The 18,931-nt window shown below is 43.0% G+C and overlaps 1 protein-coding gene across 3 annotated transcripts in view; it reads left to right on the forward strand.

The window, feature by feature from the left end:
- The first annotated feature begins 18,698 nt into the window (after window positions 1–18,698).
- The window catches only part of LOC126482297 (pyrroline-5-carboxylate reductase 1, mitochondrial-like), a 176,797-nt gene continuing 176,564 nt past the window's right edge, over window positions 18,699–18,931 (forward strand). For 2 of the 3 annotated variants that reach the window (XM_050106308.1, XM_050106309.1), the window contains exon 1: window positions 18,701–18,854. In XM_050106308.1, coding sequence (XP_049962265.1) covers window positions 18,785–18,854 — 70 coding nt within the window. In that variant the 5' untranslated portion in view covers window positions 18,701–18,784. Of the gene's footprint in view, window positions 18,855–18,931 lie in introns of all 3 variants that reach the window. The other variant, XM_050106310.1, reaches the window with a different exon arrangement.

Genomic DNA, 18,931 nt, shown 5'->3' on the forward strand with positions numbered 1-18,931 from the left:
ATGAAATGGGACAAGCATGTAATGGCAGTTGTGGGGAAGGCAGATAGTCGTCTTCGGTTCATTGGTAGAATTTTGGGAAGATGTGGTTCATCTGTAAAGGAGACCGCTTATAAAACACTAATACGACCTATTCCTGAGTACTGCTCGAGCGTTTGGGATCCCTATCAGGTCGGATTGAGGGAAGACATAGAAGCAATTCAGAGGCGGGCTGCTAGATTTGTTACTGGTAGGTTTGATCATCACGCGAGTGTTACGGAAATGCTTCAGGTTCAAAAAATGGTTCAAATGGCTCTGAGCACTATGGGACTTAACATTGGAGGTCATCAGTCCCCTAGAACTTAGAACTACTTAATCCTAACAAAGCTAAGGACATCACACACATCCATGCCCGAGGCAGGATTCGAACCTACGACCGTAGCAGTCTACATCTACATCTACATGACTACTCTACAATTCACATTTAAGTGCTTGGCAGAGGGTTCGTCGAACAACAATCATACTATCTCTCTACCATTCCACTCCCGAACAGCGCGTGGGAAAAACGAACGCCTAAACCTTTCTGCTCGAGCTCTGATTTCTCTTATTTTATTATGATGATCATTCCTACCTATGTAGGTTGGGCTCAACAAAATATTTTCGCATTCGGAAAAGAAAGTTGGTGACTGAAATTTCGTAAATAGATCTCGCCGCGACGAAAAACGTCTTTGCTGTAATGACTTCCATCCCAATTCGCGTATCATATCTGCCACACTCTCTCCCCTACTACGTGATAATACAAAACGAGCTGCCCTTTTTTGCACCCTTTCGATGTCCTCCGTCAATCCCACCTGCTAAGGATCCCACACCGCGCAGCAATATTCTAACAGAGGACGAACGAGTGTAGTGTAAGCTGTCTCTTTAGTGGACTTGTTGCATCTTCTAAGTGTCCTGCCAATGAAACGCAACCTTTGGCTTGCCTTCCCCACAATATTGTCTATGTGGTCTTTCCAACTGAAGTTGTTCGTAGTTTTAACACCCAGGTACTTAGTTGAATTGAGAGCCTTGAGAATTGTACTATTTATCGAGTAATCGAATTCCAACGGATTTCTTTTGGAACTCATGTGGATTATCTCACACTTTTCGTTATTTAGCGTCAACTGCCACCTGCCACACCATACAGCAATATTTTCTAAATCGTTTTGCAACTGATTCTGGTCTTCGGATGACCTTACTAGACGGTAAATTACAGCATCATCTGCGAGCAACCTAAGAGAACTGCTCAGATTGTCACCCAGGTCATTTATATAGATCAGGAACAGCAGAGGTCCCAGGACGCTTCCCTGGGGAACACCTGATATCACTTCAGTTTTACTCGATGATTTGCCGTCTATTACTACGAACTGCGACCTTCCTGGCAGGAAATCACGAATCCAGTCACACAACTGAGACGATACCCCACAGGCCCGCAGCTTGATTAGAAGTCGCTTGTGAGGAACGGTGTCAAAAGCTTTCCGGAAATCTAGAAATACGGAATCAACTTGAGATCCCCTGTCGAGATAGCGGCCATTACTTCGTGCGAATAAAGAGCTAGCTGCGTTGCACAAGAACGATGTTTTCTGAAACCCTGCTGATTACGTATCAATAGATCGTTCCCTTCGAGGTGATTCACAATGTTTGAATACAGTATATGCTCCAAAACCCTACTGCAAACCGACGTCAATGATATAGGTCTGTAGTTAGATGGATTACTCCTACTACCCTTCTTAAACACTGGTGCGACCTGCGCAATTTTCCAATCTGTAGGTACAGATCTAACGGTGATCGAGCGGTTGTATATGAGTGCTAAGTAGGGAGCTATTGTATCAGCGTAATCTGAAAGGAACCTAATCGGTATACAATCTGGACCTAAAGACTTGCCCGGCGCGGCTCCAGACTGAAGTGCCTAGAACCTAGCAAATCAATGACGTCTCTGAATGGTCAGCCTTAGAAGAATGGCGGAAGTACTGAGGAATGTAACCGTTACGATACTTTACAATTCAACCAACAATATGAAGAACCAAGTACTCCTGAAAATAATTATACATATTAACTAAAATCAGACCAGTTTGACAACTTCTTTAACTCAACAGCTGTAAATCACTGATACTCAACACAACGAACATGTTAAATGAATGTCATTTTTATACAACAATGTAGACTATAGCGTCTGTGTAACTGAATATTTACTTATTTACCTGTTAGCATGCTGCTGAAGCTGTTTATTGTACATTTTTAAGTAGAACAATGTTTAATTTTACTTGTAAGTTGTTAGTAGAGGTGACATGAATTACAATGGAAAACGTTGATCTAGCGAAAAAATGAGATGTGCACTGCATGCAGGGTTGTGATATGTACGAGAATTCTCGTACGCATACGAGAATTTCGTCATTTGTACAATGTACGAGGCAAAAGTGAATATCGTACACGAACATACGAGAATTTTGCCTAAAACTTTTTTTTTTATCCGATCGATAACTGGAGTCGTTACAGACGACTTAGTCTACCCTATCCTATTCTAACTTAGTCTACAGAAATCACAGAAACATAAATGCACACGGGGGAACTCGAACCTTAGTAGTTGCGGGTTCGTGGCTCGTGACACCACACCAAGTCGTGTGGCTATGGAGGCGGGTCCAAATTTTTTACCAAATATACACTATACACATTTGTTTGGAAAATAATCAATTCATCTGTTATATTTTAAAAATGATTAGAAACTGTTACGAATACATGCAGTCTCTGTCAATCAACAAATTTCAGGCAGGAGAGAGAGCGCCAAACTACCGACATGACAAAACGATTAAAGCCGAGAATGAGGCTTATTTCAAAGACTGGTCGTGGAAAATAAATTAAATAAGCTAACAATAACGAATCACTTTGCTTTGCATGACATATTTCACTCAGTTCGAATTGTTAAGTTTCAGAAAAAGAGCGGCCAACGAATCTCAAAGCACTAAATGGAACTTTAATCGAATATTATTGAAAAACAATAAACAGTAGACCTAATTACCCTACAATACTGTGGAACTGTTAAGTACAAACGAAAGACATTTCATCAGACGGTATTGTTTCGTCTTCAACAAACGATACTCTTAACAATGCGTATTTCGCGTATAGTCATTACGAGTACGTTTAGCTGAATTCATTTACTGTGTAGTTTCTTTTTGTAAGCGTTTCGGGTTACTGTGTGTTACTGTGAGAGGAGAAATGTGAAGTGAAAGTGAATATGAAAAGACGAGCACGAAACTTTCGTGCACGCCGGAGAAAAAACGTCTAAATACAGGTGATATCTAGAAGACAGAACGGCCTGTCCATCGACAACAAAAATTTCGTGATGAGTGGCTACATATGCCAGGTCTACGTAATTGGCTGGTGCGCGATAGTGATCCGCTCGGGGCGCGATGCAGATATTGCAATACCAGCATGGTTTCCGAAATCCAGAATATTAAAAACCATTCCAGAAGTAAGAAGCACCTAAACATGGTGCAGTCTGCTACCGTGCGACAGCCTTCAGTTGCTCAATTTGTCACAAAAGCACAACCAGTTAAGAGGAAGGTTGCTAAAGCTGAAATCAAATTATCAGCATTCTTACAAGGGAACCTCCCCATCGCACCCCCCTCAGATTTAGTTAAAAGTTGGCACAGTGGATAGAACTTGAAAAACTGAACACAGATCAATCGAGAAAACGGGAAGAAGTTGTATGGAACTATAAAAAAATAAGCAAAATATACAAACTGAGTAGTCCATGGGCAACAAAGGCACCATCAAGGACGATGTGAGTACAGTAGAGCCGTGGTCCCGTGGTTAGCGTGAACAGTTGCGGAACGAGAGGTCCTTGGTTCAAGTCTTCCCTCGAGTAAAAAGTTTAATTCTTTATTTTCAGTCAATTATCAGAGTTCAGGCACTCACACATAATCAACTTTGCTCTCCAAAATTCCAGGACATGTTCACATTTGCTTGGACATATGCAGGATTTGACGGTCTACACACGGAAAAATTTGAAAACGTTAAAAACATATGTTTTGACAGAGCACAGAGAAAACTTTGCGACTGTGAAATTGTTGCATTCATTTGTTGCAGTTTATGTGACACATTCTTATGTTTTCATCACTTTTTTGGAAGTGATTATCACATCCACAAGAAAACCTAAATCGGGCAAGGTAGAAGAATCTTTTTACCCCTTCGCCAAGTGTGCAAGTTAGGTGGGTCGACAACATATTCCTGTCATGTGACGCACGTGCCGTCACCAGTGTCGTATAGAACATATCAGACGTGTTTTCCTGTGGAGGAATCGGTTGACCTATGACCTTGCAATCAAATGTTTGCGGTTTCCATTGGACGGGCACGTCCTTTCGGCTACTAATCGCACGGTTTTGCGGTGCGGTCGCAAAACACAGACACTAAACTTATTACAGTGAACAGAGACGTCAATGAACGAACGGACAGATCATAACTTTGCAAAAATAAAGTAAGTAAACATTTCGCTCGAGGGAAGACTTGAACCAAGGACCTCTCGCTCCGCAGCTGCGCACGCTAACCACGGGACCACGGCGCACCTGCGCTCACATTATCCTTGATGTTGCCTATGTTGCCCATGGACTACTCAGTTTGTATATTTTGCTTATTTTTTCATAGTTCCACACAACTTCTTCCTGTTTTCTCGATTGATCTGTGTTCAGTTTTTCAAGGCCTATCCACTGTGCCAAATTATAACTAAATCTGAGGGGGGTGCGATGGGGAGGTTCCCTTGTTAGCAGAACATAATGTGGCATTTTTAGTTGCTGACCATTTATCCGATTTGTTAAAAGATATTTTTCCAGACTCGGAAATTGCAAGGGCAATGACTCTTAAACGGCACAAAGCATGTGCCATTGTTTCTAATGTTATTGGAACGTCACACAAAGAAATGTTGGCGAAAAAACTACAACACGCCAAATTTAGCATAATGACGGACGAGTCCACCGATATCGGAACTGTGAAAAATTCCTGCGTGGCGATCCGCTTTTATGACAAAGATTCAGGTGAGTAATAATAAGAGCTAGTTTTGAAATAATAACCAAATTAATTCAAAAATAAATTTTCCTGTTAAGTTACCACTTTGTATCACTTCTCCTTTTACAGGTTGTATTGAAAGTAAGTTTTGGGAGCTGTATAAAGTTTACGAAGATGGAGACTTAAATGTTGAGAAAGCTTCTACTGCTGAAAATCTCTACAATGGTGTAGTAAAAACGTTTCAGCAGCATAACATTTCATTTGCCAATATTATTGGCTTTGGAGCAGATGGTTGCAATACTATGATGGGAGTTCGTAATTCTGTAGCAAGCAGATTCCGAGATAGCTGCTCGGGAATTTTTGTAATGAAGTGTGTTTGTCATTCGGTGCATATATGCCAAACGAGGCGTGCAAGAACCTTCCAAGAGCTTGTGAGGACCTCGCGAGGAATATTTATGGTTTTTTTCAAACTCAGTGCGAAGAGGCAGGCAGAGTTCAAGGAATTTCAGGTATTGTAGCATTTTATATCTCATAGACTTTATTTTACGTCCGATCGTGTAGAAATAGGCTAAAAATTATGTTTTATTCCAGGTATTTTTAAACTTGGAACCACACAAATTACTACATCCTTCACAGACACGTTGGCTGTCAATGATCGCGGTTGTTAGGACAGTGCTGGAAAACTGGGATGCTCTAATGCTGTTTTTTAACCAAAAATGGCTTTCTGAGCGAGTTCTAAGTGCTGAACAAGTTTTTAACTGTTTACATGACTCCTTTGCAAAAATGTATTATATGTTCTTAGAGTGGATTCTACCAAAATTTACTACTTTCAACGAGTATTTCCAGTCTAGAGCAGTAGTAATTGTTGACCTTCATGACATGATTAGAGCTCTCTATACAGAAATACTTCTGTATTTCGTGAAACGCACTTATGTCATGGTAAAAAATCTCAGTGATGTTGACCCAAAAAATGCAGCTCATCATCTGGAAGATTCACAACTGTATTTGGGTGTGAAAATTCTGAAGAACGTTGGCACACCAGAGATAAATAATCACCCACATCTTATCAAGGATTTTTATCATCGATGCAGGAACTTTCTTGTGGTGAGAACACCTCGTTTGCCTGAAATGATATATAATTTGTGTTTTATTGTTTTCTAAACATTTGTGTGTTTATGTGTGGCATACCTAATGAGAGCTATTAATTCTAAAATATTACAGACAGCTTCGATCCAGATCAAATTACGGTATGATATGGAAGATAAAGTGCTGTCCAAACTAGCGGCACTCAAACCTACAAATGCCCTGTCACGAAGTTACCGAGATACAACACCTTCATTCATGCCTTTACTGGAACTGTTGCCACGTATAATTCCTCCCTCAGATCTCGATTTAGCACAAGCTACAGATGACCAGTGGAGGCGTCTCCCTCTGGTTTTGGCTTGTCTTCCAGACTCACTACAAAAGAAACTATCTCCGGATAAAATGTGAAATATTTTAAATAATGAATCTGAAGAATTTAAGGAATTGAGCGTTTTCGCTCTCTCAATTTTGAGTTTACCTCATTCAAATGCAAACTGCGAAAGTTTTTTCTAAGGTATGTAAAGCAATGAAGCTAATAACAAGTTAATAATATGATTTAATACTTGTCAGGTTATTGAAGTTTCATGTTCAAATTCAGGTAAACCTCATGAAAACCAAAATTAGGAACAGACTCCAAACCAGTACACTGAATGGAGCACTTCTTGCCTCTGAATGCATTAAAGAACGACCAGAAAACAACGGAACATGTGTAACTTTTGAGCCAACACACGAAATGTACGAGAAAATGACGTCGGACACTCTTTATAAAACGAAACAGGAAGAAGAAGATGTAGACATCGAATTTGTTTCATAATTACAAATTCTTGTTCATAGTTTTATTCATTTGTAAATAAGGTATTGTACAGCTATATATATACTAACAAAAAATTTTCAAAACGTACGAGAATTTTTACTAAGATACGAGAATTTCATGAGTTTGGTACGAGAATCGCGTTGTCTGGATATCACAACCCTGACTGCATGACAAAAAATAGTGAAGCACCAAGAAGGGAAGGAGGAAATGAAATGAAACTTCGCTGTTTCAGAGGACGTATGATGTTATTTCAGTGATAACAAAATTGAGTCAAATGTACAAAGAAATTGGTATTATCAGCTTGCTTATCAGTATGACGTTACATCGCCTCTGGCCTCTGGCTGCACGCTCTGATTCGGTTGGGAAGTTTTTCATAAGGCCAGTGTATCCTCTCCTGAGGCCAGTTGGATCACAACTTCCGTAATTGGTCACTGATACTGTGCATCAGCGTCCGAGTTAGTCTCACACATGTTCTATGGGGGACAGATCTGAAGATCTTGCTGGCCACAGAAGTACCTTAACATCACACAAACGGTTGATAGATACACGTGCTATGTGCGAACGGGCACTGTCCTGTTGAAGCCGACCGTTGTGGCCGAGCGGTTCTCGGCGTTTCAGTCTGGAACCGCGTGACCACTACGGTCGCAGGTTCGAATTCTGCCTCGGGCACGGATGTGTATGATGTCCTTAGGTTAGTTAGATTTAAGTAGTTCTAAGTTCTAGGGGACTAATGACCTAAGATGTTGAGTCCCACAGTGCTCAGAGCCATTTGAAGCATTTTTTGTCCTGTTGAAAAATGGCACCACAATACCATCAGACGAGAGGTCGCACATGAAGATGTGCCGTCAAAGTTCTCTTAAACATTGCCAGCCATGACCTAAACTCATACCCGATGATGCAAAGAGTGAGGAGTGTCTCTTCAAAAAACTGGAAGTACAGCACTCACCCCTACTCGCCTCCATACTTTCCAACGATGGTCACTTATGGTAGTATCGAACAGCAATTCATTGCGGAACACAATACTACTCCATTCACCAGCAGTCCACACTTAGCGGTCACAGCACCACATCCAACGCAGCCGTTTGTGTTGTTGTGTTAACTGCATTCTACGAATGTGAGGGTAACTGCGTAATCCAGCTGCCGCTGGTCTCCGACCTATTGTGCGAATGTCATAGAATGTTGCATTACTTGTTTTCAGGTGGCTGGCGCAGTTGTGAGGCGTTAACCGGAACCTTGACGATGAGTATACCTGCCCCCACATTCACATGCAGACCAACATCGGACCGCTGCCACATACAAATGCCCCACAAATTTGGAAATTGCACGATTCGACCAACTGCCCCAATGGGGACCCACAATGTGATCTCTTTCAAGCTCTGTTGTGTCTCACACGAGAATGCGGCATCTCCGTGTCCTTGACAGTGATGACTCAACCCTACCAGACGTGATAACAACACTAAACACCACAACGCCAATGCACTCTGGTGGCCGTTCTATATGTCACAGAGAATTGCAATTCTGAATCATTTACGTATCCGCCGATGGTGCGTACGTTTATAAGTTACACTGAAATCCGGCTATGTCTTCTGGGTGTTTCACTTTCTTTGTCAGAAATTGTACACTACTGGCCATTAAAATTGCTACACCACGAAGATGACGTGATACAGACGCGAAATTTAACCGACAGGTAGAAGATGCTGTGATATGCAAATGATTACCTTTTCAGAGCATTCACACAAGGTTGGCGCCGGTGGCGACACATACAACGTGCTGACATCAGGAAAGCTTCGAAACGATTTCTCATACACAAACAGCAGTTGAACGGCGTTGCCTGGTGAAACGTTGTTGTAATGCCTCGTGTAAGGAAGAGAAATGCGTACCATCACGTTTCCGACTTTGATAAAGGTCGGATTGTAGCCTATCGCGATTGCGGTTTATCATATTGCGACATTGCTGCTCCGTTGGTCGAGATCCAATGACTGTTAGCAGAATATGAAATCGATGGGTTCAGGTGGGTAACACGGAACGCCGTGCTGGATCCCAACGACCTCGTATCACTAGCAGTCGAGATGACAGGCATCTTAGGCAGCTGTAAGGGATCGTGCAGCCACGTATCGATCCCTGAGTCCAGATGCGGACGTTTGCAAGACAAACAACCATCTGTACGAACAGTTCGACGACGTTTGCAGCAGCATGGACTATCATCTCGGAGGCCATGGCTGCGGTTACCCTTGACGCTGCATCACAGACAGGAGCGCCTGTGATGGTGTACTCAACGACGAACCTGGGTGCACGAATGGCAAAACGTCATTTTTTCGGATGAATCCAGGTCCTGTTTACAGCATCATGATGGTCGCATCTGTGTTTGGCGACATCACGGTGAACGCATATTGGAAACGTGTATTCGTCATCGTCATACTGGCATATCACCCGGCGTGATGGTATGAGGTGCCATTGGTTACGCGTGTCGGTCACCTCTTGTTCGCATTGACGGCACTTTGAACAGTGGACGTTACATTTCAGATGTGTTACGACCCGTGGCTCTACCCTTCATTCGATCCCTGCGAAACCCTACATTTCAGCAGGATAATGCACGACTGCATGTTGCAGTCCTGTGCGGGCCTTTCTGGATACAAAAAATGTTCGACTGCTGCCCTGGCCAGCACATTCTCCAGATCTCTCACCAATTGAAAACGTCTGGTCAATGGTGAGCGAGCAACTGGCTCGTCACAATACGCCAGTCACTACTCTTGATGAACTGTGGTATCGTGTTGAAGCTGCATGGGCAACTGTTCCTGTACACGCCATCCAAGCTCTGTTTGACTCAATGCCCAGGCGTATCAAGGCTCTTATTACCGCCAGAGGTGGCTGTTATGGGTACTGATTTCTCATGATCTATGCACCCAAATTGCGTGAAAATGTAATCGCATGCCACTTCTAGTATATATATTTGTCCAATGAATACCCGTTTTATTATCTGCATTTCTTCTTGGTGTAGCAATTTTAATGGCCAGTAGTGTATTTACCAGAATCCACGAGGATTGCCTGACTGGTTAGGACTGCCTCGTGTACTGTATGTGCGCTTTTGTTGCCTTGCTCGTCAACATAAAGTTTGTTGCTTCATATCGCTCCCTTCGCTTGTTAACTATCCTCGGTCCATACCATAACGATCTGCCGTATTTCGTTATAAGCCAGGCCTGTTCCTGCGACATATTCCTTTCACACACTTTTTCAGCAGCAACTCGTGTCGAGGTAGGCACCCGTGCATTTTGTCCCTTCGATTCAACGTTGTCTCCATTTGGCAGTATTTACCATTGACATCCACAGGACCCCTGCATTTCTCACACGATCAATCCACCTGATGTTCCGACAATCTCCTTTAACTCACGCGTTTCAAAGCCTTCTAATCGATTCATTTCTGTCTTCCCCAATCCGCAGCTCGTGGTCTTGCGGTAGCGTTCTCGCTTCCCGCGCGTGGGGGCACGGGTTCGATTCCCGTCGGGGTCAGGGGTTTTCTCAGACACGCAAGTCGCCGAAGTGGCGTCAACTTAAGGACTTGCAATACGGCGGGGAACGGCATGGGGCCTCCCGGCCAACAATGCCATACGATCATTTCGTTTTTGTCTTCCTCAATGCCCACGTTTCGCACCCATGTTAGCTCTGCTGGAAAAATAGTTTTTCGACGTGCACGGTCACTTTTCACACACCGTACTGGACTGGTATTTGCTTACAGAGGCAGCTTGAGGAAACAGTGACGAGTGTGATATTGTATAGTAGCTGTCACACTCACTGTCTGAAAGTCTGGGTTTCTCTCGTGATGGGGAGGGTAACTGGTAGCCATTTCAGTGCGGGACTACGTTTACTCAGCCACTGGAGAAGCCCAGCTCCAATCATTTGAAAACCTTCCATTATGAGTGGGCACGCCAACATGCATGTTTCTGCCAACACTACCGCCGATAGGCAGTACAAACAGCCGCACCACTGCCTGCCGATAAACTCTCTCGAACAGACAGTACTACAAACGATAATATCCATTGTTCAGGACTTCGAGTCCAGTAATTACTCCGCACATTTTGGTGTGTGTGTTTCAATTATTTTGAAATCTGCATAGGCGAGCGTACTTTGGCAACAGTCAGAAACGGCTATGAATATTGCGTTTCTTAGTGCTATCAACAAAACTTAAAAAGCAAATTTCAGAAACAGTTTCACGTGGTTTAAATCAACTAGTTGTGAATATCAATGAATCCGTGTATTCTCCCTCAGACGTCGTCCCCTCCTGGAAAGTTACATTTCTATGAAATTTTTGCAAAGTTGAAAAACGCAAATGTGCCACTGCCGAGAGTAGCCATCCACGAAATCGGCCCGAGGCAGTGAGTGTCAACTCTGTCGTGCGATCCAGCTCTTACTAACGGGTCTGAGTCAAACAGCCTCTAACGTAGTGTTACGTTACCGACTCTTGAAAACCGAATAGTTTTTCACTAGTTCAAACAAGAATATGTTCTGTAATATTACTATAAGATTGTCTGTAGATGGGACGCACTTAGTACTGCCGTCAATATAACGAGAGCTAAGTAGGTTTGAGATCTGATTTGGTCCCAAAATATACTGGTGTGTGAAACGTAAAGGCGCGTTTACATTGAGCTCAGGTCATGTTTTTGTTCGGAACATTGTGTGCAACTTGTTCCCTCAACATGTTGGCAACATTGTTCGTTGTTCGCATTCCCGTTTACACTAGCGAGCAACATTTATACGTATTCGCATAGTCCGCTGCGGTGAACTGATAGGTTACCTTGCGTATTCACATCAAGAGATACGCTATGTCAAGTGAAGAGGAAGAGTTAATGACATTTGGTGCTGCTTTAATAATACTTAACGAAATAAACAGACGAAGAAAACGATGTAGTCGTCGTCGGTGGACCAAAACATACTATACAAGACGTGGCGGGAATGACATGCTTTGTGAGCTGAATTTGGAAGACGGTTCTGGCTTCGCAACTTCAGTAGGATGTCGCCGTCAGATTTTGAAATGTTGTTGAATATTATAGGACCATTTGTTTCAAAGAAAGTCACAAATTTCAGAAAAGCAATCCCTGTGATCCAAAGACTTACTGTTACTCTTCGTTTTCTGGCATCAGGAGATTCCTATCAAAGCCAGCCATATCTCAAATAGTTCAAAATAGTTCCATATCATCCAAGAAACGTAGATATTTAAATCCAAACCACTTCGTTTCGTAAAGTGTGTCAGTACCACATCCACATTTTTTACTTTCCTCTACTTTTAGTTTCTCTCGTCGGTACTGAGACAAGAGAGATTTAATTTTTTTGTCCACGTCACTGCTGCTGATGCCAAGCGCCGCAGCAACTTTTTGTAATGACTCATGTTTGATTTTAGTATTTTTGTAACCTGCGCTACGTACATTCCACAGACACTCCTCTGCCTCATAGAGCGACATCAGCTGGAAAATTTTGTCTCGTGACCACTCCATTTCAAATAAAAATGAAGGGACATAAAATAAACGCACCACTACACTCCAGCAAAACAAACACCAAAACACTCACTCAGAGCAAACGAACACTAACGCTACGCAGCGGAATTTCGTGGTAGTAGGCCACGAACAATGTTTCTTTGATCTCTATCGACGCAGCCGTGGATCATTGATTTTGTGTTGCGAACATGTTGCCAACATGTGGCGAACATCGGTAGTCCATTACTAGCCACGAAAAATGTTGCGAACAATGTTGTGAACAATGTTGCGAACTCAGTGTAAACGCGCCTTAAGGAAGAAAATATCTTTCGCATGATGGGTCACTGCCAAATAAGATAGCGCAATGAAAATTAGAACATACTGTGCATAGAAAAGACTGTTACAGTGTAGTACAGAAGGCAAATTAAAGAATTACCCAACAAGAAGAACAGAAATGACACGCGATTCATGGTGGTCCCTTGGAACGGCGGGACATGGTTCTTAACAGGATGTGTGATCACCACAGACGGCAATGCATTCTGAGCCAAGTCCTCCCATTCTTCGTTCTTAACATGATGAAATAGTTGTTAAATTAACTACCGGTCTAGTACAAGGGTGTGCTGCAAGTGCGTTGCTGTTGAAATATGTGTAACTGCTGTAGAATATATCGTCGAAAGTTCCTTGTAGATGATCATGGACGATTATGTTGTCTATATGGATGTTGCAAAGCCCGAAATGTAGCGAAATGCAGGAAGATTTTCAAGGGATCGATGATTTGTGCATGTACTGCCACTGAGCGCTGAAAATTCTGCAATTGAGATACCATAAATATTCAAGCATATGACTTCTTGCTAGAGATGAACTTTTCTTTCTGTCTGTTTGAATCATTAATTTCAGAAGCATTATAAGCAGAAAAGTGGAGATAATGGACAGTTCTTTATATTGAAATAAGTCCTTCAATTGATCTTGAATGTAAACAAAAGTAATGTTTCACCCATAAATATGATGAGAGAGACATTATTGTTCGATTACACTGTTGCCAATAGCCGGCCGGTGTGGCCGAGCAGTTCTAGGCGCTTCAGTCTGGAACCGCACGGCCGCTACGGTCGCAGGTTCGATCCTGCCTCGGGCATGGATGTATGTGATGTCCTTAGGTTAGTTAGGTTTAAGTAGTTCTAAGTTCTAGGGGGCTGATGACCTCCGATGTTAAGTCCCACAGTGCTCAGAGCCATTTGAACTGTTGCCAATAATTCACTGGAAACAGTAAGAACTGTAAACTGCCCACAGTAGTGGGAATCAGTATGAAGGCATGGATATTTGTAAGAAAATTAACATTGTCGGATGGAATAGTTAAGCATCGTGTATATGCAATAGTACTACATCCCACATGCCGACAGATGCAGTCAAATGGTATTGCATTTTATGACTAGTGCAGTATATAACAAAACGTCAACCAACGTCTCAGATAATAGAAGTGGAACTCTGTGTAAATACACTCGGCTCTGTGGGGTGTTAGTGTGTGTATACGCGGCTTTACTGCAGATAGGAAACACACACCATTAGTGACAGTGCGTGCTGTGTATGTAAACCTTGCTTGTGACAATGCTATACGGAAGACAGTTATTCCGTGATTAAAAAAAAGCAAAAATTGGTGCTTTTTAAGAAAGCTGCCAAGTAGTTGAACCGTTCAGGTGCTGTTATCGATAATTTCGTTGGGTTGGGTACACAATATGGACAGAATGGAAAATATGGGCAATGTAAAAGAAATGCCTGAGACATCTAATGGGTCACAATTGCGCAAATCAAGGGTCACAACCGTTACTATTATCTACTTTTTTTCTGATTTACAGTTGCCACTACTTGCCGAACGTGTACGACAAAATTTGTTGCATGACATGACAGCAGTGACCTGCTCTAACACCCAAAAGTAAACAGACTAGATTGGATGTTCAGATGTGTGTGAAATCTTACGGGACTTAACTGCTAAGGTCATCAGTCCCTAAGCTTACACATTACTTAACCTAAATTATCCTAAGGACAAACACACACACCCATGCCCGAGGGAGGACTCGAACCTCCGCCGGGATCAGCCGCACAGTCTATGACTGCAACGCCCCACACCGCTCGGCTAATCCCGCGCGGCAGACTAGATTGGAGTTTGCTGCAAAACATATGTCATGGACTGGGGATAAGGTGATATTCAGTGATGGGGAGAAGTTTTATTCCGATGGGCTGGGTGGATTTCAGTGTTATTGGCATGATCTGAGAACAGAGCAACAGGTAAGAATGTGCAGAAATCTTGGTGGTGGAAGTGTTATGATTTGGGCAGCCTCCTCAGCCAAAGCTAAATCATATTACTTGGCTGAACAGTACAGTGAGATGCTAGTGACAGAATTGATAAGAATGTATGAGAACCTAGGGCACGAAAGCCTGAAGTTTCAACAAGATAAAACATCTGTGCATGTTTCTGCTACAGTCAAAAAGTGGTTTGAAGATAAAGATATCGATGTCTTGCTAAGACTTGCACGTAACTCGGATCAGCATCCCGTAGAAAACCTCTAGGGATGGCTACAACGCATGTTTATTGCAATGGAAGGCAATTTGAGACCATATGGGAGCTGAAAAGAGCTATACGAGAAGAATATGCGGCAACTGCACTGTAAGAACTACAAACCCTAACAAAATCAATGACGAATAGAATTTTTTAAGTGCAATGTTTAAGGAGAACGGAAGTTAGTCAAAGTACAAACAATGCAATGACACAACGGGACACTGAATGCCTTCATACCAGTTTCCATCCAGTAATCACGAACGCCTTATCTTGTTTCTCGTTTTACGAAAGAAACTGTGTAATTTCGTCATGATTGTTTATGTGGTATATGTATCTACTGCTTTCACCGTAAGTTCGATACACTTTTGCTTCAGACATTGTACAGTTACTTTCGTAGGAACTCTACCTTTATTCTGATTTCCACTACTGTAGAAATGGCCACCCAATACGATTTAAAGTGGAATGACAGCATAAAACTAGTTGTAGAACCATGGTTGTCGCAGAAAATGCTGAGTAGCACCGTGGTGTAATGGTTATGGTACGAAACTGCTCCATGGAGAGTCCTGAGTTCAAAACCTCCTGGCCGGTATAATTTTAATATCTATATTTGGTTCGAGTACATTCTAGAAGTATCCACAAATTTCAAGAGTCATTGTACTGGAATTTTCTGCAGCTGTATATATACTGTATGTGTTTTGGCCGGAGGCAGTTCACTCCGCGCTCTTGTATGTGCAAGTGCTGAATGCACCTTCGTTAAGTGAAGTTAGTGTTCGTCATTCATCTAATTACACCTCCTTCTACGATACATTATTCTGGTGGAGCGCAGAGTATTGGAACTCGTGATAGCGCACATTATCAACGAACAGTGGCTCCCATCAGGCCACGACAGAGACGCCGTTTACGGGGCGAGAAACCTGAGTTCGAGCCATAATGCACAGTTTCGTATCATAACCATTACACCACGGTGCTACTCATCTTCTTCTGCGGCAATATTAAAGATATTTAGTTCATGTACGGGAGAAGTGGCTTTCGAGCGATTCTTCAATACTGTGCGACAGACGCTACGACAGGGATGTTGTGCATCACGGAGAGATTTTCTGCTGAAAATCCGAGAACTTACTTTCCAAGAAGAGTCTGGTAACATGTTACTTCCTCTCACAGATGTCTCACGAAACGACTTTTGTCGTCGGTGAGTTCAACTATCTTAGGATTCTTCTACGGAATGTCATGCATTCGTCTGCTTTTCCCAAAACTAGTTTTGTATGATCATTGCACTTTAGGTTGCTGCTAATGGTTACTAGTAGGCAATTTACGGTTGATTCATTGCCAATAGTGAATCGAACTGTGACGGCACTCTTTTCCCGCTCAAGACTGGTACGTTCGTTTACTTATGTTCAGTGTCAATCGTCACTCCCTGCACCAATCATCGATCACCCATAGGTCTCAAAACATTCAGAGAGATTTTGTATTATTTTCTAATAACACGATAACTTAGTTCTTAATAATAATAATTCACGCTTCACAGTTTCCTTGCCATGTCATAACGAATTTTCCTTGTTACTTAACCTACACTCATTTCATATTTCTGTCGACTCAAGCCATACGTTGGCTCAACTTACGCACTGACGGAGGGATCACTGGTACGTTCGTTTGCTTATGCTCAGGATCAATTGTCACTCCCTGCACCTACCGTCGAGCATACACGGGTCTCAAAACATTCAGAGAGATTTCGTATTATTTTTTAATCCCCGCAATAACTTAGTTCTCAATAATAATAATTCACGCTTGCAGTCCGATAACGAATTTTCCTTGTTGCTTAACCTACACTCAGTTCATATTTCTGTCGACTCACGCTATATATACATTGGCTTAACTGCCACACCGATGGATGGGTCACAATCAACAACGTCACCTCGCTCCATGAGGTACTGCAGAGGGTTCTGGAATTTAATGCAGGATCTTGGCGTTATGAAAGACATATTGTGTAATACATATACACGGTGTTCAAAGAAAAGTGTCGAATACTTTGTTGAGTAGTAGTTTCCTGTAATAAACAAGTGTGCACAGTCGTTCTACGTGGCGTCCATTCATGACAATGTAACTCTCTGCCCTTCGGCGTAAGGCATGACGCACCCTTTGAAGTGTACCGGTTGTTGTTGTACCTGCTGGCACGCATTCAAGACGCGACGCTGTCTGCAGATCGTTGATTGGCGTGGCGTAGATCAATTCCTTCAAGTGTCCCCATAACCAAAATTCTAAGGGATTGAGGTCTCGGGAACGAGCAGGCAAGGCGTGTTCCCCCCCCCCCCCCCCCCCCCCCCCCCCCCGCCCGCTTCCTTCAACCGACCAATCCAGCGGTCCTAAAATGTCTGCATTAGATGTTCACGGACTTTGTGATGAAAGTGTGCTGGTGCACAATGAAGCATGAACTATACTTGTGTTTGTTGTTGGAATGGCACAGCCTCCAGCAAAGTAGGCAGTACACCCATTAATGAAGAAGTCCAGATAATGTGCTCCAGTTAACCTTTGTCGTAGCACGTATGGCCTAATAATCTATAGCCAAGTACGCGTGTCCATTCGTTGAGTGTCTGTGTTGGTGCCCTCTTTCCTGAATTGTTTGAGGATTTACATCTGACCACACATGCTGGTTATGGAAATTCACAACACTATCTCTTGTGAACCCTGCCTCATCGGTAAATAAACTCTTGGATGTGAATAGTGGATCCGCGCAACAGCCGTTAACAGAATCGCCGTCTGCCATGATGATCTTGTGACCTTAGGGCCTGAACACGCTGTAGATGATATTGGTGCAGCAATTGCTCATACACTGCCCCCAAATAAGAGAGTTAGACACGCCTTCTGCTGCTGCTAATCGTCGCACACTGATCCCAGAGGTTTCTTCCACTGTATGTAGCACACGCTCCTCCATGTCAGGCGTACGAACTGTGTGGGGCCTACCTCTGTCAGTTTCCGAGGTGCAATGGTACCTACGTCCCTCAGACGCTGGACAAGTCTGCCGAACAGCTTATCAGATAAATTTTTTTTAACGTAGAAGGCAAAGCCTCGCAGGCTATGTCCATTTGTTAAATCATAACAGACTGATCATATCCGCCATAGGCTTCCTCTTCTAACAACAACAGGGTTGACAGTACTGCACAATAAGGCACACAAACACGACGAAAACTGACGTAGCGCACAACACGACTCGAACCACACAAATGACAGCAGATCATCTAATGGTAGGCAGAGTACTGTGAGTAAGCCAACACAATACCCTGACGACACATATAACGGAGCGCCAGCGCAACGACTGTGTTATTAATAACCGCAACGAAGTGTCGGGCAGCCGTTCGTATAAACACGCGTTTATCTCGGAAAGTGCACATTTTCGGATCCATGTTTATTGGACTTATTTTTCTTGTTTCGATGAGTACTAACACCTCTCAAAGTATTGGACACATGTTTTTGAACACCCTGTATATGAATATTTCATATTTTGAAAGACACCGTAGATTTCTTTAAAACTAATCATCTGTGTATCTGACTGCGCTTAGACACTTCCGGGCTTCTAGTCGAGTGGATTCCTCTGAAAGGCGCGAAGCATCAATGAGTCACTTCGACGAAACGTGACGAATAGGAAAGTCATAGAAATATCCGTCTCTTCGATGAAACCACCGTCCTTGAAACTTGTGAACGTCATGTTAGTGTAGGTCACTATGAATATGAAGTAAACAAAAGGCTTAGTTGCGACAGACGCGGCCGACGCCTGTGGCTGCGGCTGTGTGCGATAGCGGTCTATCTGCAGAGCGCCAGCAGTAGCCAGCAGGCAGTGGCCAGGGGCAGTAACAGCCAGTGGACAGCATGCTGCGCCTCGGGTTCTTGGGCGCCGGAAAGATGGCGCATGCGCTCGCCAACGGCTTCCTTGCAGCAGGTAATTTAATTTATACTTTCATTTTGGAGCACTATAAATGCAATCGGTATCGATTTCTAAAGTTTGCACAAAGTAAA

This window comes from Schistocerca serialis, chromosome 5 (assembly GCF_023864345.2).
Source record: "Schistocerca serialis cubense isolate TAMUIC-IGC-003099 chromosome 5, iqSchSeri2.2, whole genome shotgun sequence".
NCBI lineage: Eukaryota > Metazoa > Arthropoda > Insecta > Orthoptera > Acrididae > Schistocerca > Schistocerca serialis.